General features: G+C 40.1%; 1 protein-coding gene across 1 annotated transcript in view; it reads right to left on the reverse strand.

The window, feature by feature from the left end:
* Positions 1–26,677, reverse strand: part of plxnb2a.1 (plexin b2a, tandem duplicate 1) — a 224,324-nt gene that overhangs the window by 25,292 nt on the left and 172,355 nt on the right. Inside the window, exons 12-23 of the mRNA XM_006780946.3 lie at positions 24,261–24,417; positions 22,518–22,626; positions 22,255–22,366; positions 21,090–21,191; positions 20,883–20,981; positions 15,237–15,324; positions 14,869–15,032; positions 11,093–11,241; positions 10,568–10,703; positions 2,105–2,241; positions 1,673–1,855; positions 630–741 (exon numbers count right to left, since the gene is read on the reverse strand). Of these exons, the coding sequence (XP_006781009.1) occupies positions 630–741; positions 1,673–1,855; positions 2,105–2,241; positions 10,568–10,703; positions 11,093–11,241; positions 14,869–15,032; positions 15,237–15,324; positions 20,883–20,981; positions 21,090–21,191; positions 22,255–22,366; positions 22,518–22,626; positions 24,261–24,417 (1,548 nt within the window). The remainder of the gene's footprint in view (positions 1–629; positions 742–1,672; positions 1,856–2,104; positions 2,242–10,567; positions 10,704–11,092; positions 11,242–14,868; positions 15,033–15,236; positions 15,325–20,882; positions 20,982–21,089; positions 21,192–22,254; positions 22,367–22,517; positions 22,627–24,260; positions 24,418–26,677) is intronic.

Raw genomic sequence — 26,677 nt, forward strand, 5'->3', positions numbered from 1 at the left:
CATCACACATAATTCCACTGTAGTAGATATAAATCAGTTACACATTCAGGCAACTCGTCTCCAAACATCTGCAGGAATCACAGACATTTTTGCAAAGGTTTCTTAATAATTGCAGTGTAATTTATAAACCAACTGCAAACATATTGCAATTAAATGAGTCGGTTTGTGCCAATGAGCACAGCTCGTTTGCAACAAGTCTCTTTGCAGAAAATGGCTCTTTACTCAACTATAATACTGATTGTATGAAGCTATATTCCTATATGAAAGCAGGGTTTGCTGAGTGCCTTTGTCATTTGTCATAAATGTAACTATTTGTGGAGGATTTCTGAATTTCTGTTTCAAATTTTTGAGGTATTGGCTGTCTGGATGTAAGTAGTTAATGAGAAATTATCTGCATGCTGCTGCCAATTCTACCCCATTTAATTGCAAACTGACTGCTTTCTAGCGATTTTATTGCCACTTTGATGCCTCAGTGACAGTAACTGACAGTAACTGACAGTGAGTGGCCACAGACCTGATCCCTGTCTTCAAAGCAACCATTTCAAAGGCAACAAGACTGCAAGTTCATTTAGGTTGCAAGGCTGTCTCCAACCACTGCTTTTTCCTAGTGTGATGACACCAGCTCTTACCTCTTCAGGCGGTGAATTGTGTGAAAACTCGTCAGGGGAGGGCTGGACTTTCATCATGGCTCTCTGGATGAGATCAAACCCGTTTCCAGACACCACAATCTTTCGACCACCGCTACACAAAAATGATAAAGAATAAGCTTATAAATAATTTTAAGGACTTGGATTTACATCTGGGGGAGGTTTTAGCTTCACTCCATCTCTTTATTTTCTCAAATGCTTAATAACAGCAAATTTAAATGTAAGTGAGACAGGTTTATTACATCCTTTAACCTCAACACAAAAATGCCTCACATGGAGTACTTTATGTTTCTGGCTTTGTTGTTTTCTTTTTACCATTACAGACTTTTTATTCAAGTAAGGCTGTAGACTGATGCTCAAAAGGCTTAGAGAGCAGTTGGCGACCAGCTGGAAAACTCCCTGCAGTTAATGTTGCTAGGTGAAACTGGTCACAGAGGTATTGTTAAACCAAAAACCTCTTGAGGCTAACTGGAAATAAAGACAATTCACCTTCAAAGTAAAAATGGTGCCTTTTAAATGTGTTGATTACGGTGGTAAGCCATAACTTTCTACTTTGAAGGTGAACAGTTTCCATCCTCCTCCTGTTTGTATTGCTCTTTTTCAAGTTGCACTACCGATTGGTTAGTAGTTAGCGAGTATTTGCAACATGGCGTGCTCCATGAAAACTATAGGTGACTGCGCCAATCTGCTGCTCTGGGTCACTTCCAGTGCTGCTTGTAGTTTTAGATCCATCTCTGGAATCCCAGATATAACCACTTACATGTGTCTGTAATTTGAATACGCGTCTCATACAACTTCCATTCCAAACTCAAAAACCCAAATTTTATTTTGAGAGACTGATTTCAAAGCAGCAGCGGTCAAGCAACGCACAAGGTGATGACCTTTAAAGATACACAGAGCAAATTTACAATTTACAAGTTTACAAATTTCTTGAATTCATCATCTACATCTGTGTCAGGCGTCCTTTTGAGGGCTGTTACTCACACAAACAAGCAAAAATGTGCGTGTGATGTGTCCACACTCACCATATGAAGCTGGCTTTGGGGTTATATTCCGTGATCTTGGGGTTTTCCGAGTACTGATAGGCTCCGTGGATGTCTTTGGTGGTGTTTGTCCCGTATTTCACAGTCACTGTTAAGCGGTCCGATGGGACCTTCTGCCCACGATACCTGCCGGTCTTACAGGTAATCTCTGTGCCGAATGAAAGGCTGAAGAGGAGGAAGGAAGAGTAAGAACATAGGCTGACTCGAGAAACAAGAAAAGCAATACGATCACTAAATGGATGGAAAAAGTTCATGAACTCTGTGCGACTGACTCATTTTCTATGTTGTATTTACTAATTTTGAAGAACCAAAAGAAAATATTTATGAATATAAATGAGTTTCAGGTCCATCTATTCTCTTTATTTTTTTTGTTTCTGGTACCATTTGCATTTTCCTTTACCAGGTGCCACTTACACTTCACAGGGAACTCCTCCCACTGTCACAGCAACGTCCTCTTTAGTCGCCGTGTCCAGGTCTTTGCCTCCGATCGTGATCACCGTCCCTCCAGCTGCTGGACCCCTCTCTGGCGTGACTGTTCTCGGTTCGGGGTCCTGCACAGAAAACAGGGGGGAAATGACCAAACTCAGTAACTTTAATGGGAATATGCTGCAATTTTCATACAATATGTGGACACTTTCTATTACAGAGGCTACTATATATACACTATATATATACATTTAATATATTAATTTAATCATATTTGTGTCTTTTTACGTTTCTACATTTTGTACATTTACTTCAGCAGTTTGAAAAAAAAAGTTCAGATCACGTTTGACTGAATAGGTAAGAAAATTATTTGCCTTCTTTTCTACTTGATATAATGACAAAAATACTGACTTTAGGATGGATCACATAAGAGCAGCAGTCCCCAACCCCCGGTGCCGGTCCGTGAGTCGTTTGGTACCGGGCTGCGAGAGTTGAGGCTTGGGTGTGAAATGTATGGTTTTCAGGATTTCTATTGGTTTTCAGCGTTATTTTGTCATCATTTTTATCATTAACTCGGTTTTCCTGGGTCTTTTCATGTGTGTTATGAATAAATCTTTTTTTCGGTACCGATACTATTTTTTTTTGTTGTATTTATCCACGACACCTTAAAGGCCAGTCCGTGAAAATATTGTCGGGGATAAACCGGTCCGTGGCGCAAAAAAGGTTGGGGACTGCTGCATAAGAGTGTATATGTAATAAATGTTAATAAATTCTACAGCTGGAACACAAGCACGGACGTCCGCTGTGTTTGCATTTTATTTCATCATTTTTTGCTTTGATTAAAAACGTTAAGCACATTAGAGTAATCATGTTTTAATTCAACTGTAATAAAAGCAAACAAGTGGATCTCATTTTTCTATTAATGAACAACAAAATCAGCCCATTTGTTTACCAACTGCAGGTTTTACTGAAGGATCAAACAGTTAGAGGACAATTTACATCTGTTGATAAGAGCGCTGCGTTTATAAAAACCTCTCAACAGGCTAAGTCTATAGGAGGCTACTCCAGATGGCTGCTACTTAAAAGCCGGCACCATAAACATATGCTGCACCACCTGGCTGTAAGAGCAAAGCAGCAGGTTCAGGTACACCATGTACAAAACCACACTTTAGCTTGTTAACATTATGAAACCAACAGAGTGATCGGCTGCAGTCAGAACTGCTTTATTATAGCGAAACCACGTACCTGTGTTACTGTAATTACTGAATTTATGTGATAAAAACCTTAAAAACTGGGCAATTTGCCAAATCTTTATACGTATTCTTCAAGTTAAGCATGATTCAAGTAATTTGTGGGGGATTTTTAAATCAATTTTAAGTTTTAATTTTACACTTACTTTTTGTGGAAATATGTTGCAAAAAACTACATCATTTTATTTTTCAAAATAAATTTTACAAAATTACTCTTCAAACTTATGTTTGATTTAGAGCATGGGTCTCAAACTCGCTGCCTGGGGGCCACATGTAGCTCACATCACCCCTACTTGCAGTCCGTATATTGACGTGAAGAAATATAATACAATTTGGCCCTTGAAGTAACTTTTTTGTTGGGGAGGATTTATTTGTTGTTGAGTGCAATGTTAAAATAAGTTCTTTAAAAAGCAAAAATTTATTTATTATGAAGACAATATAAGCAGAGAGTACAAACATGTTGAGGGTTTGGCTGTGGTAGTTCAGTGAGTGTAGTTCAGTGAGTTATTTGTAAAGAAAACAATTTTCACTAGCAGTCAAAAACTAACGTGTACACTTATGTCTGCATTTTTATTTTGTTAAATACGAACAAAACAGAAGTGTTGCCACGTGTCTGACCAGAAAGAGAGGACCAATTTGTTTATTTGGTAGTTCAATGAAAAGCTTTAGTTAGTTAACAGTGAGAAAAAAAAATTGCACTCACGTTTTCAGTTTTGTCTTGTTTTGCAATATTTGAAAGTTTAAAAAACAAACAAAACACTAAAATGGTAAATGGCCTGTATTTGTATAGCGCTTTACTAGTCCCTAAGGAACCTAAAGTGCTTTACACATCCAGTCATCCACCCATTCACACACACATTCACACACTGGTGATGGCAAGCTACATTGTAGCCACAGCTGCCCTGGGGCGCACTGACAGAGGCGAGGCTGCCAGACACTGGCGCCACCGGGCCCTCTGACCACCACCAGTAGGCAACGGGTGAAGTGTCTTGCCCAAGGACACAACGACCGAGACTGTCCAAGCCCGGGCTCGAACCGGCAACCTTCCGATCACTAAAGCAGCACTCCATTGAGATGATGCTGCCAGCAGTGGCCCACAGCTCATTTCAGTTTGAGACTTCTGGATTAGAGCATCATATTCGACTAATTTCAATTTTAGTCTGATGATGGCGCTACATGACAGCAGAACTGCTGTAGTAGTTAAAATCAGCAGGTGTAACAAACTTCCTGGAAATGGACACATAACACACACATTCACAAGGAAGCAAATAAGTCAAGAAGTGTGAGCAGGAATAAGGCGAGGCTGGCCTTCTACAAAATCATCTTATATGATTATAACTAGAGTAGAAAATTTTACTATTTTAGGTTCACATGCAGCCCTGTGCCTGAATAAAGATGCATCATGTGACACGGCATCAATTTGTATCAAATAAGTGAAACAGTGAAAAAATATCCTTCATTAAAAGTTATGAACCTACTTAAGTTACAGTGCAAAAGCTTGAGCAACAATATACTTAAAGTACTTAAAACTAATGATTCATTAAGTATTATCACTTTAATGCTGCAACTATACCGTCACTTCCGTCTCACCAAGACAATATTTTCCAGTGACAGAAATCATAAAATCCAAACTAAAGGGTTATGAGGCTGTGGCTATTTTATATAAATAATCTATAATGGTACTAACATAAAGGAAGAGAGTCTCCTTTACAGGTTGACTCCTTTGAGTATGTCTCCATACCTCTGGGAGAATTTCAGAAGGACCGATGTTTGTATTTAACTCTTAAATCAAGTTTTCAAACTGCAAACACTTTTTTAAAGCTTCTGGAGAGTAAAATAATAATAATAATAATTATGATGATAAAAACAAAAGCTCCCAGATCTGTCAAACCGAGCAGCAGAGAGAGAGAAGAATAAAAATGAGAAGTGAAGAGAAAACTGTGTAGACTTCATTATGTTCCAGCTGCTGTCCTGCAGGTACAGACGCTTTGATCTCGAACTCAAACAGATCTTAAATTTTATGCAGCTCAATAACTCGACCCTGTGGTATTTAGGCAGCAGAACAACTAAGAACAACAACTACAAAGAAAGAAAATAAAAATCGTGTCACGGCAGAGCTTCACCGTCAGGCACGTTTTCTACTTCTGTGCTGTGCAGGTCAGCTGGAGGGGTTTCTGTTATACTGGAAGGTTCTGTACAGTCCTGACAGGACAACCAAACCAAGAGCAAATATTATGCCTGGTTTAGACTAGAGATGGACCGATCCGATATTACGTATCGGTATCGGTCCGATACTGACCCAAATTACTGGATCGGATATCTGCGAGAAATAAAAAATGTAATCCGATCCATTAAATATCAAAAAAGCACCTCACAAAGCTTGCTACACGGCGTAACTCGGCTCATAACCTTAGCAGTAGCAGCAGTATGCCTCACGTGATAGAGCCGCTGTGTGTATTTGTAGCCTTGCTAGCAAACCAGCATTTCATCTCTGAGGAAGTTTTCCCAGAGAGAAGTAAAGCAAGTGTGTAAGTTCATCTCTGAATGTTTGTAAAGCATTCCCACCTTAAGCTTAACAACAGATATATGGAGCGACTGCCTCTCTCTCTCTCTCTCTCCTGCTGCTACTTCAATCGTGAAACTGCTTAATGATCAGCTGATCGGCTTTTCTGTCGAGAGTCCATCTCTCTTCTTAGTTTTTGGCCCACTTCTCACCAGAAAGAGGAAACCAGCGGCTGAACAACAGCAGCACTATTAAGCTTGATAAGCTGTTGTTAGAATTTATTTAATATTACTTTCTAGACCAGGATCGTTTTCTACGTAGCTGACAGCTGGTAACTGTGCAGGGGCGGATCTAGCAAAGTTTAGCCAGGGGGGCCGATAAGGCATGAACAGGGAAAAGGGGGCACAAAGACATACTTTTCTTTCTTGTTCTCATTTAAAATATCTAGCTTTTAATAAATAATTATCTGACTCTTACACCCAAAGTTTTAATCTGATGTAAAATATATAGAAGTCCATTACTGTATATAGTAACTGTTAAGTCTAATATACCCTAGTAAGCTATACTACTTTTTCCTTTGGGAAGGTACCATCGGTGAATTCTGCAATTCTGTTGAAGAAAGATGTTGAATCTATTTAATTATTCTTGAAAAATAATTTCTTTCTGTGCATTTTTCCCCCTGCATCAAATTAAATTTGATTACATCGATTAAGCATCATGAGCTGGAGGGTGGTTCCCCATTTTTTTTTTTGCTGGGAGTTTGCAACCCTATTAGTTAGGTTGCTTGATATTTCTGCTAAGTACTCTTTAAAATACCAGAATAGGGAGGATGGAGCAGGTTTACGTTTATTAGATTGATCAGTTTTGCTGAACTATGACATATTTTGTTGTATTTTTTACATACAGGTGTAACAGAATAGCTTTAGTGTTGTTATTTATTTAAACTTGAGTATAAACTTTTACAAAATGCAGCAAGATATTAAAAAAAACGTTTTATTGATTAAAAACACACTATATCGGATTCATATCGGTATCGGCAGATATCCAAATTTATGATATCGGTATCGGTATCGGACATAAAAAAGTGGTATCGTGCCATCATTAGTTTAGACCCCAGCACAAAGAGCCTTCAAAATTATCAAGTTAAGTCATCTTTCTTTAGATGCAAGAAGAATCTTATATAAATAAAAAAGTATAAACATGAATCTAAAGCAAAGAAGAACTATGATATCCTTTAAATGAGCGTAGCCCATGTGCAGCTGCTGAGACGCACTTAAGCATTTGACTCGTTGCTGTTGCAGATTTGTTCTCGTTGTTCTGGCAGACAGCGCTGCAAGCACAAAAATAAATATCCCCAACGACAGACAAACTCATAACAACTCTGCCTGGTTGGAAGTTGAACACACAGAGAAAACAGCAGTGCAGGAGGCAGCAGCAACTGAAGTATATTCGGTGTGAGAGACAAAGGGAATGCAGACAGTTCTTCGCATTAAAAGGAAACAAACTCCAACCCAGAGACACTCACTGGGGAGTTGCAGCAGATCGAAATCTGAACAAATCGATGTGGAATTAAAATGAGGCAGCATCAGGCTCATTCACATCAAAGGTCAGCATTTGTCAGCTGCAGTAATTAGTCATTTGTACATCAATTATAACCCAGATGAGCTTATTAGTCTGTTTTCGTGACACACAGAAACTTTAAAGCTTAGGCTGAACAGCTCCAACCATTCAGGAACATTTAATTGTCTTTATAGTCATCTGAAGGCGTTTACTCTAATGTAACTGAAGAGTAGGCCGCCTGTTTGTAATTTTTTTAAAAAGCACAGGTTCATGTGTGTTATGAATAAATCCCCCGTGATGGTCACTTTACACCACAATGAAAGCTGAACATGAAAACTCCAAATGGACACTGGAAAGCACCTGGTGCCAAAAAAAAAATAAAAACAAAACTCAGACACAAAGACTGAATTTTCATACTTAAAAACCACTGGGGACAGAAGTATTTGCCCCCAACGAAAATTACTGCTTTTTTTTTTTTTAAAGCGCTTCACGAGGGCCTCCAGATTTAAAGACCTTCCAGTATGAGCCTTGGTCTTCTGTTCACCACACAGGTTTTTAACAGGATTCAAGTTGTGGCTTTATGCAGGCTGGTGAGTAATGTTCACTGTGGTCTTCTGGAGGTACTTCTTCACCAGGGGTGATGCATGTTTTAGGTCCCAGTTTAGCTGCTGGCAGCTTGAGGTTTTCTTTAACCTCCTAGGACCTGGCATCCACATATGTGGACATCACATTTTGGGTTATTTGGACCACAATATACTGAATTTTGCTCTACAAGGGCCTGATATCCACTTACGAGGACATTATACTGCTACTATTCTATCAAAACTTAAAAGAATATCCTCATATGTGGATCTCATTTTTCACAGCACAATACTCCCACCACCGTGTTTCACTGTAGAAACGCTGATCTTTAGATTGTAGCCTTCTTCCTCCAAACATAAGCACCATCTCTGTGATCAAAGAGCTCCAGTTTAGTCTAGTTTAGCTTCCAGTGTGAATAATTTTCACTTTCAGTCTGGATTAAGGACATCTTCTTCTGCAGTATTAATCTTGGTCTGCGACCTCACAGTCCATTTCCGTGGAGAGTTTGAGTTTTTACTTTTATATACTACAATTCCTGACTTGGCTAAGTTGTGTGTAATGGGTGTCAGTCAGGTGGCAGTTGTGTTGGGGTTTTTGGACACATCTCTTACTAGAGTCTTTGTAATCTTTAATTTCCTTCCTCTGCCAGGCTGGTATTGTACTGTGTGGCTTTTTGACATTCTTGATGATACTTTTCACTCCAATTCCTGGCACATGTGAACTTCAACTGCTTTGCGAACTTCAACAATTCATTTCCTTTTGTTTTTGGAATGGTATATTCTCAAGTGACAGTTCAAACCTTTAGTTACGTTTTTATAGTATTATTTACTTATTTATTTTTTATTTTCTAAAGAACATTTTATTGTCATCTCTATGTTTTTAAAAGGTGAGTAGATAGTATTAAGTACTGTATAAAGTATGTTTTCTTTCTTCTTCATCTTGATGAATCATTGGCCAGTGGATATCTTGTGGGCATTATGAAAGCTCTGCCTGTAGTTTGGACTTTCTGTTTATGAGCAGCAAAGAAAGTTAAAACAGCTTGACCCATGCAGGACTGAGAGGCAGCACCAGTGCCGACTAAACTATAAATCCGGATTATTCTGAACTGTGAATCATGCAAAGCTACCCCAGAGTGCAGGTATATAAATACAGCCACAGTTTAAAGATGTGGAAGTATTCTTTGTTTTCATGATGCAGCAACACGTATTTCGGCAGTTTTTGTGTTTTTTTCTGAGGGTAACATGTGTGTTTTTTGTGATTTGTGACTTTTCATTAATCGACCTACCTGTTCAAAAAAATGTCTGTAAAATACTCAAAATGCTCCTTGTAATCATAATGTTATCCAATTTCACCTCTAACACTCCAAAATGCATCACATTTGAGAAGCTAAAAGGAGTGAAAACATTTGGATTTTGAATATTTTTGAAACACGATGTGTTCTTGTTCATGAAAAACCCAACATCGTGGCCAGCATGTTTATTAGTTTCATATTTCTGCGTAGACACTGAGACAAATCAGCAATGCAGTAATCTGATGTTTCAACCCTGAGCTGAGTTGCAGCATTTAAACGCAGTGACACACTGCTGATGAACTAAATTAGTCATTTTGGTCTCAGCAGTTTGCTTTAATTAGCTTTTTGTCAGTTCAATAGAAACAAACAAGAAATATGAATGTGAACAGTGATATTCAAATTAAGCAACTGAGCAGAGTTCAAGAAACAAAACAGAACAGCAGGTGAAGCACATTTATTTTGATCATGTTTGTTTCTCCTCTTGTGCTATGCGAGGGTGGGGAGATGACTGGAAACTGAATGGAGTTTGGTGCGGCGGTGGTGAATTTGTATGCGAGGAGTATTTTCACGCACTGCTGCTTCTTTAGGGAGACGGTTTCCCTGCATCGCACCAGAGAAGGGCCGCATGCTTTTACTTTGTTAGAAACCTTTTAATGTTTCTGGGATTTGATCTCCGGGGTTTGAAGCACTTGTGTCAAACAATGTTCGGTGTTGCCTCAGAGACATTGAGAAGGTTTGCACGCAGTGTCTGCAGGTTTAACTACACCAGACTGAACAGTTTTTTAAAGCTTCCTGAAGTTGAACTAAGATGCTTTAAGACAGAAGATCAGGAGACATTTCTACAGCATTTCTAATAGCAAACTAGTGTACAGATAAGAAACATGTTAGCTGTTAACATATGTGGGTTCTGATGCTCATTATGCTATGAAGCCTGAGCTGTATGTAAAGGAGCCTCTGGTGTTTTCAGGGGGATTTATCGGTTTATTACTGACCTTCGTTAATCGTCACTGTCTTAAATTATAAGTGGATGGAAAAGCCTGAAACAAGCTACAGAAACATCTTTCGCTTTAGTCTGCTGGCGTGTGAATAATACAAGCAAGGTCAGGCGTCTATCTGCTGACTTATTTCTTTTTATCCATACCCACGATTACCCATAATTACCTTACTAGTAGACAAACCCCACACTCTTATTTTGAAAGTGCTGATGAGCACCTGGTACTTTCATGCGTTTCCTGACTGTGTGTTAGAGGAAGGTCTTGACGTACCCGGTAGGTAAAATAGACCTGAGATGTCCCAGATCGTTCTCCTTCAACTGTTATCTCCACTGGTCCGCTGTTGGTCCTTTCAAACGGGAGGTCCTGCGGTGGGTTTCGCTTCGCCGGGCCGATCTCACACACCACGCTGCCGATAGAGAACAACAGAGGCCGCAGTTCAGAAAACAGATGGAGGCCCAGAATTCAAATAACTGAGTGTCCCCTCTTGAATCAACCCCTTAATTGTATATTACATATGGAGATTACTTGCAAGTATGTAAGTAATCAAGTTTTGGGTCAGGCTAATAGATCAAAGCCTTCACCTGCGGGGCAGTGCCTGGTACAATCAACCAAAAAAACCCAAATGACGTGCAGAAATACTAAGCTTCCACCTTTTTATAGATTTTTATCTTTAGCTAATAATTCATGTCAGCACACTGCCACAGGTGCATGTGAAAGAGCTTCAGCTTAATGTGTAAAAGCAACAGGTGTGCTTCTATCTGCATGTTAATGAGGCCATCGCTCCTGTTAGATTACCTGGTCGAGACAGAGTATCTGTCCTCCTGGTGAATGCAGTCCACTCCGGCCACTGTGATCTTTTTGATGTCTTCCTTCTTTATTCCCATGTTGGAGCCTTTGATGGTCACTGAGATCCGGCCATTCAGAGGGCCGTACCGAGGGCTGATCTGGAGAAGGAAAGAAAAGACTGTTTGATATCACAGAAAATAGCAGGAGAGCTTAAATTCCAAAACCTGCAATAATACCAGAGTTAATTTTTCTGTCAATCAGTCACACAAGCTGTGGGTAGAAACAGGTTTGAAACGTCCTTACAGAATACTGCACAACAATCGAATATTAACAATTTTGGCTTCCTACAATTAAGCAAACACTACCGAGTGATAATGAAGATCCAAAGCATTCCCCAAATCACAGAATGATGGCACGCCTGCATGCGCCACTCACAGCACACCAGTTTCTGCTTGGCCAAAGTGTCCAACAAATGAAGGCTTCAGGGATGCTTCAGGTGAACTTGAATGCTAATTAGAGTGGAGCACAGTGTAAAGGTGAAAACAGCGCCGTGCTGCTTTTATTTTAATGATAAGTGACCTACCGACCAATGAATACGTCCATTTTCTAAAACAAATATTCCATTAAATGCACTAGATGCTTTGTAATATTTAAAAAGAATATTTTTTTCAACTATTTCAGATTTAATAATAAAGAAAATATTTTTATAATTCTGTGCTTTTTGGGGTTTTCTCTCTGTACTACGACTTAATGAAGTAAAGGGAAAAATCTGAAAATGGGAAAAAATATAAAGAAAGATAAAAAAACAAACTGTAAATATTTCTGCTTCCAATGTTATGACATTAATGTATAAATATTCATAAAGATGTTGAAGTACAGCCTGTGAAAACACATCTTCTGAAATAAAGGCTCCGCATATCTGCTTCAATTTGGGCCATCTCATCTTCAATTTGACGTGACTGCACGACGTATAAGATCAAATTCATCTTGTATATATTCACCTCCTGTTATCCTCAGCAAAGTCTGCTGCGGAAATAACTAACTTCTTCTGGCATAATCAGCTGCAGCCCAGAGGAAATCAAGACCGGCCTGAAACAAATGACTGATGTTCCAGAGAAAATAGGAAACATACTGAAGCATTGCAGCCAAGGAGGAGACAAACAGCGAATACAATATGGGAAGGAAAAAAATTAGCTCAGTGACAAAAAGAGAAGAGATGAATTTGTGGAAAGATGTGGATTTCCAAGACCGTCCACATGGATGTAGGTGAGGGTTTGTGGATTCTTGCTTTGTTTTCTTTGATGTACAACTAAAAGAAAAAAATCCCGAAGAACAAAATGTGTTTAATACTGAACAAAATGACACCCAAACAAAATTCAGTTTAATAAATTAGGACGGGGGTGTCCAACTCCAGACCTAAAGGGACGGTGTCCTGCAGGTTTTAGATGTGTCCTTGATCCAACACAGCTCATTTAAATGACTAAATTACCTCTGCAACATGTCCTGAAGTTCTCCAGAGGCCTGGCAATGAACTAATCACTTGATTCAGGGGTGTTGACCCAGGTTGATATCTAAAACCTGCAGGACACCGGCCCTTGAGGCTTCGGGTTAGACACCTGTGGTTTAGGAAGATGACCGACTGCCATCTCTCTCAGACAGATTGGTGAAAGGTTGCAAAGAATTGCTAATTTCTAAACCACGCAGATTGATTGCAATGTGCTGGCAATCAACCTTTTGCAAAAAGGGAGTCGACTCAGCTGGATGCCAACTAGGTATTGGTTATTCCTCCTAAGTAAAAGCAATCCTACCAAGCGCCTATTTTCCAGTTAAACTGGTACTTAATGTAAGTAGTAGCAGAGTTTCTATGTATGTAGCTGCAAACAGATTTGAAGTTTTGGCCAATTTATCACAGTTAATGGGTGTATTAACCCAAACGGACTGCATGTGATTGCCAGATTGGCCCCATTCAACAGCAAACTGAGAGCAGACCGACTGTCTGATTGCTGTTTTATCGCCATCTTGATGTGGCAAAGCTGCTTTGAGCTGAATCTGAGTGGCCGCAGATCCGATCCCCATCTTTGAAGTAACTATTTCAAAGGCAACGAGGTGGCAACTTCCTAATTCTGGTTGTGCTGCTTTAGTGTGACTTTAATGCATCTCACCCATTTAAACTGCAGTAAAGATAAAAATGTGTATTATTAATAGTGTGGCTAACTTGAATGACCTCAATTTATTCAAATTTATTCAATGCCCAAATATAGTCTGTGGATCCAGCTAACTAGGCGAGCCAGGGTTAGATGATAACGTAACACTCAGTTTCTTTAAAGATGATGATGATGGCCATCAGGTTAAAAGTGAGAAACTTTTAGGCTTTGCACCAAAAACCTGGATGCTGACCAAGAAAGAGCACTCACAAAAATATGTTGGTGAGCAAATCAGGTTGTGCAAAGTGACAAAAAATCAAACAGATCCATGTAAAATCATTCTTGTCCTCTGTCCTCCATATGATTGCTTTCTATGTATGTTTTTTTTTTCTGCAGCCGCAGCACATTTCAGAGCTGGTTGCAGTTTTCCCACTGCACTCTTTTCTACAAAGGACAACTTCACATGAACGACGGTGTGATTTATGTCAGTAGGTTTTCTCGTCTTCTGTTACGATTAGAAGGGAAAATGCAATACTGGCTCTATTAAAGGTGCTACTCACAGATCTTCTCCTGGATTTCTGCTTCTATTAAATGACATAGCCACATCACAACTCTGCGGTTTAATCTCTGAAATGCTGTGAGGTCACTCTCTGGTTCAGTGCAGATTATAAATGGAACATGCTGCAGTTTTTGTTCAAGTCTTTGTGGTTGTTATATTTGTGTGAAACTGAAGAATAAGACATTCTTTGTGCAGATCTTTTACTCACTTTTTACCTGTGATTTTGCTGAATGATGAACAGAAAAATGTAGTGCTTTGCCCCAAAAAACATTGGCACAGACAACAAGAAATCATCCATCCATCATCCCCCTAAGTACTCATCCACCTTAAGATCATGGGAAAGCCCAAGGAGCCCATTAATGATCATAAACTAAGAAAGTTAATCAGAAAATGGGGCCACATTAAATGGAAAGTAAAATAAAAGCAGTAGGGAAAAAATGCCTGGCTGTTAATTAGTCCACATGGTCTTGAAGATGTTCTATCCAGGCCGTGTGTTTTATTCATTTATGTATTTTTTGGTTATTGGAGTCCAGTTGGGTTATCCTTTTTTTACATATGAACAGGACGTCAATGTGAGGAAGATCTGTTTGAGAATCATGTTTCAGAGTTTTGTGTGAACGACACGATTGCTGAGTTGGGGGAGAGTTGGTGCCCAAAGCAAAAGAGGTTTAGCGAGAAGTGGACCAGAAGAGGGAAATTGCGGATACAAATGGTAGAAACTAGCTTCATCTGTTGGGTGTCTGGACTTTTAGAGAGTTCAGATATCTGGAGGAACCTCAGAGTATGGTTGCAGGCCTTTCACATAAAAAGAAGCTGGGTGAGGTGAAAACATCTGAAGTAAAGGATCCTGTTTATCCTGCTGCAACCTGCTTCCACATCGGATAAACAGACGAAAATGGATGGAAGGATAGATGAATCTCACTGCCATAGTCTTACAGAGGGTAAAGGTTACCGCACATACATTTCACTCATTCAAACCCTTTAGGCTCCCAAACATAGAACCAATCCTGTCCATAAAGAAGTTCCAACAGTGTTTCCTACCGACATGTCAGAGGTCATGGTTTTGTGTTTTTATGACTCACATCAGTGATTTCTGGGTTGGGGCACTGCGCTGGCTGTGGTGAACGGCAGAGTTCCCGGTAAACGCAGCTGTGTGAGGCGGCGCACCAAACACACTGGTACTTGGAGTCGGCATGTTTACACAGGCTGCAGTCCTCTCTTCCCACTGAGCAGCTATACAGTACGACTGTTGGGGAGACGGCGGAAAGAAGAGGAGAGCAAGATGAAGAAGAAGATGGAGAAGAGAGGGTGAGGCTAATTATCATAATGCAGCTGGAAGTGAATTTGAAATGAGCGAAGGTGACACTAAAAACAGCGTGATAACTGCACTTTCACACTTTATCCTGATTTATGTGCGATTGTGAAGTGTCTGTGTTGGTGAAATACCAACCTGTCAGGGTGCTGTCAATCTTCCTCTCAGTGTCTCTGTCCTTGATGTGGAAGGATACGTTCACCTCCTGCTGCTCGTCGTATTCAAACTGCACACACAGACACACGGCCATGTTTCCATCACTTCAGAGAACATTTCATTAACTAAAAAATATGTTTCTGGAGACCAAAACCACTGCCCATCTTATCCAAACCGTAATCATAGTTTTAACTAAAAAAAATTAATGACTTATATTAAGAGAATCTAAAGTCCCAGTGGCGTTGTGGTGGTTGTGTCTTGGAAGGACATATACTGCAGCTTTAACCTAGTACAACTACCTCATGGACTGAATATATAAAGGATGGACTTTGATACCACGGCGACATTCTACATTTGGTTTGTGGAGAGTTTTGAAGCCAATAGTTCTGCGTTTTGGTTGTTACCCTCTTTGATTTTGAACCTGGCTCATACATTTGCAGCTTGTCAATTACAAGCTAGCCAAACCCTAAAATATACAGTACAGCACTGTGCAGAAGTCCCGAGCCACCCTTCATTTCTTTACATGTTGCTAGAAAAATGGGACACGGGTGGAGTGATTTATTTAAACATGCAAATAAAACAGAGTTTAAACAATTCTAACAAGTTTAATAGTCAGTATTTGGTGTGACCACCTTTATTCTGCAGCACAGTCTGAACTCTGTCAGGGAGCTTTCTGCAATTTTTTTTTTAAATAGTCTTCAGGAATAGTTCAACAGGCTTCCTGAAGGACATTCAAAGCTCTTCTTTGGTTGTTTCTGCCTTTTGTTCTGTTTTTTATCAGGATGATCTCACACACACTGCTTCAATAATGTTGAGGCCAAGCCACAACTGTGTTCCACTGTATGTTCGCTACCCAGGTAAGCTTTCTCTGCATCAGCAGTGTGTTTGGGATCATCGGTATGTTGAAAAACTAAGCTGTTGCCACTCAGATGTTTTCCAGATGGTGGATTAAAATCTGATGGTGCTTTTCTGTGTTCATAATACCATCAATTTTGACAAGATCCCCAACACCACTGCCTAAAATAAAGCCCCAAACCACAACAGAACCTCCACTGTGTTTTACTGAAGAGAAGCTCACTGTTGTGCCTCTCTCCTGACCCTCTAACAAAAAATATAAAATTTCTGTTGATTTTTTTTTTTGTGTGTGTGATCTGGCATACCTCAGCCTTTTCTCCTTGTTTCACATCTACAACCGCTCTTCCACTGAGACCATTCTGATGAGGCTTCAATGAACAGTATATGGATCATCTGAAGGTCCAGATGTTTCTCTCAGGCCCTGTCGGGACTGCATGATTTTTTTTCACCAGTTTCTAAACATGTATTTCAGATGCGATTCATCTGATGTAGAAAGCTTCTGCTTCAGCAGTTCTTTGGGAAGTTGGTGCAGAAATATAATTATATATCTAACAAACTGTTATCTTTGGCATTTTTCATAAATTCAACTAAAGAAATAGGAAGAAATGATTGTTACTAGCAGCAGGTACAATTACTGGACTAAAAATGAGTGAAAAAGCAGCCAACACCCCTCAAAAAGCCTGGAAAACTAATGCTTGAGACAACTTAAAAAAAAATAAAAAATCAAGAAAAACTGGCTTCTTGAAATAACAATATAAAGAAATGGCGGGTGCCCAAGACTTCTGCACAGCACTGTGCCCTGTTTCCTGTTTTATTCAAAATATATGGCTAATAATTTATGAAATAAACACAATGACACATGATGTTTATTGGGGTCCAGATATTCAGTTCTTTTCTCTCACACTGCCGTACAACCAAAGAGCAGAGCAGTCGCTTCCTGCTGGCTGTTAGAAAGAATGCAGGCTCAAGATACTGTCCAGTTGTTTCATTTTTCAGGCCTGGCAGCTACATCCATCTCTGATATAGTCTGATTCCACATCTGCTTTAATAACATAGGAAATACAGCACTAACTGGCAAGCGTCTGATTTAAGAGACATTTTAAAGACATTTTGCTGACATTTAAAATGAAAAACTCACATACAAAGGACCACTTTTGTATTGCACAATAAGTGCTTCCTTCACCACTTATCTAAATTCCCCACTGACATTATGCAAAAAGCATTGTGACACTGTTATCCAATGTTATGTCCATTGCATCATCTTCTGGAGCTTCCATTTCCTCTACCATGCAGAACACTTTAGTACAGAAGTTTTATATTTACGTGACGCCTACAAGTCCTTAAATGACAAACTGTCAGGCAATTGTTCCCAAAGTTTGTCCTCAATGCGGTTTGATCAGGTTACTTATAACACCAGGAAGACGATGCTGCCTACATGTTAAACTCAGGGAACAGAGATTAAATGAAAGACTACAGCATGAGTGACCGGAGCCCGACACCTTTACAAGGTGTGTGCTGATGTGAATCCCCCTTATGCTCTCCTTTTTTTTTTTTTAAATGCATGTCCCCACAACACGAGTAACGCAATTAGACACACACACACTTCCCCTCAGGTCTGCATTAACACAAAACAACAAAACCTTCCTCCCTATTTTGGAACTCCACACTAAATTACCTCGCCTCTATCCAACTGTGAAGGTCAGCACACACAATGAAAAAAGCAAAAGCAAACGCAAAAACGCGCGCGCACACACACACACACACACACCCACCCACACACACACACCACTGTAGCCATAAATCAAGACAGGTTTTCTTCAGGATATGTGAAAAAAAAAAAGTGGGGAAAAAACTAAAAGAAGAGAAAAAAAAGTATCATGTAGAGACAAATACCAGAGATAATGAGAGGAAAACCTGCAGTGACACACACAAACATGAAAGCACACCCCCACACAGACACACACACTCTTTAACTGCATATTGGCAGACTTGGACTCAGCGTGAGGCAAGGATCAATGGAGGCAGAAAAGAGGAAAAACTGGGGGGTGTACGAGAGGGATGTGAGCAAAACGTCACTGAAACAAACACACACACACCTGCGGTTCAGTGAATCAGGGAAAATAATTATCCATCTCTATAGTCCATAAGGGGGCGCCATTGCACACATCAGTTTGACAGCACAATCAGTGTGTGCTCAACAAAACTGAAAACAGCTGACGAAACACATAAAACTAAACACAAGCACAAGATTTCAGAAGCAATGAACTCAACTTAGAGCTGCGCTCGAAACACTTTCTGACTCCCAATCATGTTCATTTACTCACAAATTAACCGCTAACGATGCACTAATTGTCTAATTATCATTAATGATGCTCTCCCTGATTTTTCTATAGCTTTCGGCAGCGACGGCGAGCTTGAAAACATAAACAGAAAGCCGAGAAGCGGAGAGAGATTTCATTCTTTCTGGAGGCTGCTAATGGACGCAGCACAAGAATCAGAGTGGGTTTTTTTAAGTGGGTTTTAATTTGTGTACGTTAGCAAAAACACAAAAAAATGGCAGCATTACTGTTCACATTCAGAGACTGCGTTCTGTTTTTATCTTGTCAGCTGATTCTTTCCTGTTCAGCACTCCTTCTTAGCTTTTATTCCCGTGCCCTTTTTAAAGGCTTTCAGTGGTTTCATAGTAGAGACTTTACTAAGTATTTGGATTATGTACAGCACTGTGCAAAAGTCTTAACCTGCGACCTTCGACTTGTAAGAAGTCAGACCTTTCTTGGAATGTTTTGAAGTGGTCCAATAGTTCCCCATGCTTTCTAAGGGTCATTTAGACATTGGCTGCTTTTTTTACCCATTATTAATGCGGTCCTTGTACTTGACCATTTTCAGAGGAATATTTTGGTTCGTTAAGCTTCTTTGCAGTGACCTGTCAATCACTCAAGCATTAAAAATTCACCCAACTCATGCAGCCTGTCAAAACTATTAGGCGAAAATTTCTCAGCCTGGTGTGTGTCCTTAAAAAAAAACATCTGAGGAGAGTGGACAAGTGTAGGACAGTGGCAGGCCTAAAAAACTAGCAGATCTGAAGAATTCAGCACAGCCTGACAGAGGTCCTGTCAAATGTCTGCACCCAGGATTATTTCCAGTTCTACATTTTTATTCATGGACTCTACCTACGTGAATTTATGTGATTCATATTTCTAAAAAATGCACCTTGTTTCCGACCTTCTGTGTTTTTCTAGTCACATTTCTTCAGGAAATGATGCTGAGTGTTGCTGCCGTAATGTTTTGTGCTGTAAATATTATAAATACAGACAAGCGGGTGGAAAATATCACTATGTCAACTAAGGTTAAAAACAGAACAGAGCTTTGCAGTCATGAGGGTGAAATGACATGGCTGCATTAAGAAATGCTGTTCACCCTGCTCTCCGCTCAACATGTTCTCTTGATCCACTTTAACTCTTCCTTTATTAAAGCTTTCGGCATTTCTGAAGTCAAATTTAATTAAAGATAATCCTGAAAGCTGGAAATACAGCACGCCAAAACGAGGACAGCGTCAGTGCAAGCCGAGTTACACTGCAACATTCACTCCACTCAAAAAGTAGCACTGCTGTATGATTAACTAATCTTAGCATATCTGCATGTTAGCAGTGATGATCTCTGTTCAGTCATGCTGACCTCCTGATGGAGCGTTCCTTTGAATCTTCTCCTTTTCTTTCAGGGAGGATCCTTCAGTGTATCCTCTGCTAAAGGAGGTAAATAAAGGAAGCCCTGAGGCACCTGTCCTTAGTGTTCAGAGAATGAAACCAGCTCGTATTACGGCTTAAACACAGATCAGTGTCTGTGCATGTTCATCCAAGTCTTCTTTCAGATGTTTCACTTTCCACCCAAGAGCAGTCTTCATGAGTAAAAGAGGCCATCTACGTTGACGTGGACTGACCATCAGAGAACCGTAATGGCCTATTACACCAACTATCAGCCACCTTGACACCCCTTGAGATTCAGATGCTCAGAGTCAAATGAGGACAGGATGAGTCAATGGGTCTCAGGACCTCCTCTGAGGTGACAGCCTGACTAGGGGTTCAACATCTGGTAACCTTTTAGAACTAAAGAAGTCTTCGGGATAAGAGGTGACATGTCAGAAACCTTCAATTTGCCTTCAACTGGTAGTTTCAGTGATTAAGAAACCCTGATGAAAACTCTGACAACCTATAACGTCACATTTATTCTAATTAGATGACTTTGTGTGCTTACATTCACAGCTGTGTTTCTGAGATGACCACATTGGATGCAGCGGTCTGAAGTCTGTGATTGGATCACAGAGATTACTTGCACATACACTGACCTCATTATGACCCCCAACTTGTCACGATGACTGCCATTCCCTGAGCCTGGTTCTACTGGAGGCATCCTCCTGTTGAAAGGGAGTTTCTCCTTCCCACTATCACCAAATGCTTGCGCTCAGGGGGTCGTCCGGTTGTTGGGGATTTCTCATTATTATTATTATATGTGCTAAGATATGCTAAGGGTCTTCATCTTACAATATAAAGCACTCAGAGGAGATGAGTGCTGTAATATGGCACTATTTAAATAAAACTGAATTGAACTGAACTGAAAACCTCGGTCTTGTTTAACATGAACATGAGTTAACAGGTCCGCTTTAAGTATGAAAATCTGCACTGGAACCAGAATATTTGTCTTGTTTGGGCTCAAAGTATTTAATCTTTATCCCAAATTTTAACAAGGTTGTCCCCTCTTCCTCCTCGTTATACTGACCTTATATCCTCTGAATCTGAACTTTGATGTCTCCTCCTCCTTTGTCACCTCCTGCTCGCTGTGCTTCATCAGCTCAGTCCCGATCAAAAATGTCCGGTCCTGAAGAGACACACACACACAATTGAGAGAAATGATCACACAGATGATGTTGACGACAATATTTGGATGTTTATGAAGCAGTAAGTCAGCAGCTCTGACTGATCTCACCATGTAGCTGTCCAGGTTTCTACCCTGGAAGCTGATGGGGATCTGGTAGCCCACAGGGATCAACGCCGGCTCCGGAGACTCAAACTGAGGACAACTGTCAGACTACACCACAGAAAGAGAAGCAGGAGCAGAAATATTAAGCTCAACAGCTAACAGCACAGTTCACACCTTCAAATACAACGTAAGTACTCATGGGGAAACAAAACACTTCAGGCAACGCCGTGAATTATCCATCCTCGAATCGAATCGTCACAGCTCACTGTGAAACACTTCAGACACTTAATAACTCATCAATATAAACAGAGAAAACATTCAATTTCCTTGTTAATATTTGATTTTAATGATGAGCTTCAGCCACTCCATACTCTTTCGTCCACATTACTAGGTAGACTTCATATGCACGTTAGAGCAAATATCCTATCAGCTAATTATAGTGGTAAAACTGAGTACACCTGCTGGGATTTTCCCCACACAACCACCTCTGGAGTTTACAGAGAATGATCCAAAAAAGAGAAAATATCCAGTGAGCGGCTTTTCCTCTTTAAGAGGAAAAGTCTATGTTGAGGAGAATGGCCAGACTGCCTCATGCTGATAGGAAAGGCAAAAGTGCTCAACTGACCACTTGTTACAACCAAGGTATGCAGAAGAGCATCTCTGAATGCACAACACATTGAACCATGAAGAAGATGGCCTGCAGCTGCAGAAGACCACGCTGCTTTCCAATCTGTTAGCTAAGAACAAGAAACTGAGGCTACAGTTTGCACATGCTCACCAAAATTGTACAACAGAAGTCTGGGAAAACGTTGCCTGGTCTTATCGATCTCAATTCAGACAGCAGGGTAACACGAGAGCACTGCTCCATCCTGGCTTGTATTAACTGTTCAGGCTGCAGGTGGTGTGATAGTATTTGCTTGGTACACTTTGGGCCCCTTTATTACCAACTAAGCATCATCTAAACACCACAACCTACCCTGTCTGTCCCTTCAGATGGACGGACATGTGCACACCATCTACTAAAGGCTGCTTCCATGTACCATGTCACAAAACTCAGATCACCTCAAACTCTCTCTGAGGAGTGTTTCTAGCTCCTTGATGAATCTGTGCTCGAAGAATTAAAGCAGTTCTAAAAGGCAAAAAAAAAAGCTGCAGATTATTATTTTATTACCTGTTGGGGTTTGATTATGTAATCTCCATTCACATTATGGTCGTCGTCACTGCAACTGTGAGTCTGAGCGTCCCACTGACAGCCCCACTTACTGGTCACACACGCTATACACCTGAAAACACAACGAGAAGTGCGTGCCATCACACGTCCGCTTTATGTATGTAAAGCGGATGTGTGATACACGCATATATACATGCGTGTATACTTTTTCGGTATACACGCATGTATATATGGGGGAGGGAAGGTTACATTATCCATCTTACGGTGTATTTTGGTTCTTCCTGACGGTGGCAGCACAGTTGTAGAAGTCATACTTTCCTGACGTCACCTCGATTGAATTCGCCACAATCCTCATGGGAACTGACACAAAGTCTATACACACACAAACACACACACACACACACACACACATTAAAATCAAGTTTTTGTTGGTGTTGTTTTTCCTATTAACTGTTAAAGGAGCAAGTTACCGAGAGTCAAACAAAGTAAGTTTCCATGATGCAACCACTAACAGCCGGCTAACTTAGCTTAGCATCAAGACCGCAAAGCTAAAGGAGGGAGGAGGCAGGACATGGCTAACTTTGGTCAACAGTAATAAAATTCCAGCTCCTATCAACTCTGAAACAAAGTGTTTATCAGTTTATATATCAGACGTTATTTTATTATACACACGTGAGAGTAGCATATGCTAATATTTATATCTTTATATTCTTCACATTTCAAGAGTGTGCAATAAAAAAAAATTACACTAGCACTGCATTCACCAATTTGTTGTATTTTGATACAAAATGTAAAAACATTGACTTTACTGTTAATATACTTTTTTTCTGTTAATTATTTCTCCATTTATTTCTGTTATACTACATAGACTCCATACTTGAAATGTGCAATTCACTTGTATTTTTATTTTTATTTTTATTCCTATTTATTCTATTTATCCCCTTTGTATATTTTATCTATATATGTCTTTGTATTTATATATGTGTGTGTGTATATATATATATATATATATATAATATTCTTAACTCTGTAACTTCTGTCGGTGCTGTGCTTTTTGGAAAACAAATTTCCCAGAGGAACCCACCCGAGGGATTAATAAAGTTTTATCTAATCTAATCTAATCTAATCTAATCTAACACCTAATAACCTTAACCAGGTTACCATTAATAGGTGGCACAAAATAAGGGTCAATGTTAGGAGGCAATGTCATTTAAAAGGGCAAACTGCAACACCTACATTTTATATTTAAAGGTTTTTTAAAACACAGCTCACTTTCTTGCTCCTGGAGCACACAGCTGATGACAGTTACACAGTTACCCTCTTTTTTAATATGAAAACAGACAGAACTTATTGCACACCTGAGTAAAAATACAATAGGATTTTAAAATAGTTAGGTTGAGGTAGCTCCAGTCTCGCTGAGAGGAAGCCAAATACATTTACACAGCACCTTTCATCAACAAGGCAGTTCAAAGTCATTAAAATGCATGAGTATGAGATGTAAACAAACAGTAGGTAATAGAAAAGGAGATACACAGTGTGCTATTAGGATTTAAGACGAGCCAAATAAAAAAAAGAAGAAAAACAATAAGAAAAATACATCAAACCGGAGAATAAAGATAACAGTCCAGCTCAAAATATGAATGAATATTCCCAAATCTAATTAAATAACAGGAGGAGTTGGAGAGCATGTTCCATGTTTGTGGACCTGGATCATGATCCAGCTTTGGATAGCTTGAGTAAATGATGCAATGACTCAAACTTAGCACTAATTAGGAGATATCAGTGTCTGTTCACTTTACACATGCCACTTTCTAACCAAGGTAATACCTTAGCTTTTCCACATTCTCAACGGGTTCTTTTAAGATATTAACATGATTGTGGATTCTAGTTTATGCTTATGTGTTTTTATGATGTGTAATTGAGTGACAGTCCACTCCAATCTAATCCAATCCAAAGTCCATATGCTGAAAACAAACTATCTGTGCATCCTTCATCTGTTCACATACCCTGCTGGTCAGGAGTGGGTGGGATTTCCACAGGGTCGGGCAGCGAACAAGTAACCTGCCCGCCATGTTTCACGGCTCCAGTAAAGAAAGAACCAAAAACGCACTGCAAGTCATCAGATGGCCTCAGTGCGGGGAGAGCAGGTATGCTGATGTCCACCTGGAGACAGAGTGCACAAATTAAAGGAGTTATGAGGCACAATAAGGGAGAAAGAGAGAGGAGAGTTAGAGATGAACCCGAGAAGGAAAATGAAAGCAGAGAAGTAATTATATTTCACCTCACACCTCAACTGGCTGCGGGGAGATAAAGAAACACGAGAGGTGTGAGCCACTGGTAGACAGAGAAAAGGGAGTGTGCTTTCTGTGTACGAGTATGAATTACAGAATAAGACAGGGTGTGACAGAGTAATTAAGATAGGAGCCGCAGTATGCATGCACTGTGCAAAGGTTTGAGGCAGTTTCAGGCATCATCATGCAGAGGACTGACCTGATGAATTCACTGTATTATTAACAGCAGTGCTTGCAGAACTAACACTAAGACCTAAGTCTTATATCTTTTTAAATTTCTCCTCTAGGAAATAGTGGCAATGCATTTTTATAAAGTTATACATGACATTGTAATATTGTTGTCATATTTTTATTACACCTGGACATTCACCTGTTTTATTAAAAAAACAACAACAAACAAACCCAGTCGTAATATTTATTTTTGTTAGTTTGGCTAATTGACATTGAACACATTGAGCAGAAAGATTAATATGATGGTATAGATAATCCAGTTCAGAGATGCACTGCTGCTCAACAACTAAGAAAAACATGCACAACACAGCAACAGTTTGGTAACCCGGAGACCACCCGGGGCTGCCCCTCTGATCTGCAAAGCACCAGAGCCCTACAGCTCCTGCTGCGCCTGGTGAGCCCACAGGAGGGCAGCGTCTGCAGTCGCTGATTACTTCTGGATCTGCGTTCCTAATCCCACCTAAGGCTATGAGCTACGGGTAGCTACTGAAAGAGTAAGATGGTAGATGCAAGAGGCTGAAATGAGCTTCATCCAAAGGAAAGGAACTCCAACCAGGGCAGAGCCAGGAAGGAGACTCTGAAGGGATGAAGTCTCTTTGCTTGCTTTAAAATTTCGGTATAGCCTCCACCAATGAAGTGGTGGAGGAGACCGCTGCTGCCCTTGCGACCAGGACCTGGTCAGGGCCATTAATTACACTTGGCTGGATACTCAACTCCATGGAAGAGTTCAACTCAGGATTCTTTAAGTGCCACACCTCTCTCTTATAGTGTCTCAAAGACTTAAAGACCTTGAACTGTAATTTCATACTTTGAAATCCAGGTTTGTCTATATTTGGTCATGAAATCCTCAGAAACTTATAACAGGGACTCATTCTGGATGACCTCCAGCATTAATATGGTCTGAGAGAGACTGACATTGATGAAGTCTCTTGGATTAGTGACTAAATGTTTTTCCCACAGAAATTGCTACATCCAGATGAACAGAATCAACTTTTTGGGGATTTCCTTACCTGGATGATTGAGAATGCATCAAGACACATTCTAAGCTTGTAATTCCTTACTATCAGGTTGTTCTTAAAGCTCCATGAAAAGCCTTCAGTGTATCCAAAACACTGCAGCAGGACTGCAAACAGGAAAAGAGAGAGCCTATTTCTCCCATATTAGCTTCTCTTCATTGTCTTCCTGTTAAGCCCAGAGTTGTATTTCAAATCGTTTTCCCTGTCAAACTGTAAAGAGCTGATGTTATCATATTATCCCAGCTAGACGGAGCACGTCACTCTCACTCTCATGTCAGTCTTCATAAACATCCATCTACTGCCAGTTTGTGTTCAGGTGGCATAAACTCGTGGCTTCAAACAGTGCTTTTCAACCTCTTTGGGATGCTGCTATAGCCTCAGGGTATCATGGACTTCACCCTTTCATTTATCCATGCTTTTATATACCACTAAAGGCACTTTCAGCTCTTCCTTTATTTACCAAAGTGTTGCCACACAGGATTTGATTTGGCACAAATTTTACACCAGATGCAGCCCTCCCATTTATCCAGGTTTGGTACCTGTTCTAAGAGAACACCAGCTTGTGACCCCTAAAGTCCAGGTTTCAAAGAGGGAAACTTTCACCTGTAAGTCATGTGTGTGTTAACCATGTTACCATTTATATTCCATAATTACCCATTTACTACTCTCTGCTGTAGATTGGGCCCTGTATGCTTTTGTATGCACCCTTGGCAGGTCTCTGGAGCTGCACCTTACTGGTCCCATACAGCTGTGAGGTGTTTGTTACATCCCAGTAACACCAGCAGAAACTCTGCCATTCAGCTGAATTTGTGTTTGTGCCCATCTGATTAGCCTAAGTCCATCTCAACAGACACCTAACCACGAGATTCGGGTTGTGCTGGAAGT

Source organism: Neolamprologus brichardi, chromosome 17 (assembly GCF_056152115.1).
Source record: "Neolamprologus brichardi isolate AB-2024 chromosome 17, ASM5615211v1, whole genome shotgun sequence".
NCBI lineage: Eukaryota > Metazoa > Chordata > Actinopteri > Cichliformes > Cichlidae > Neolamprologus > Neolamprologus brichardi.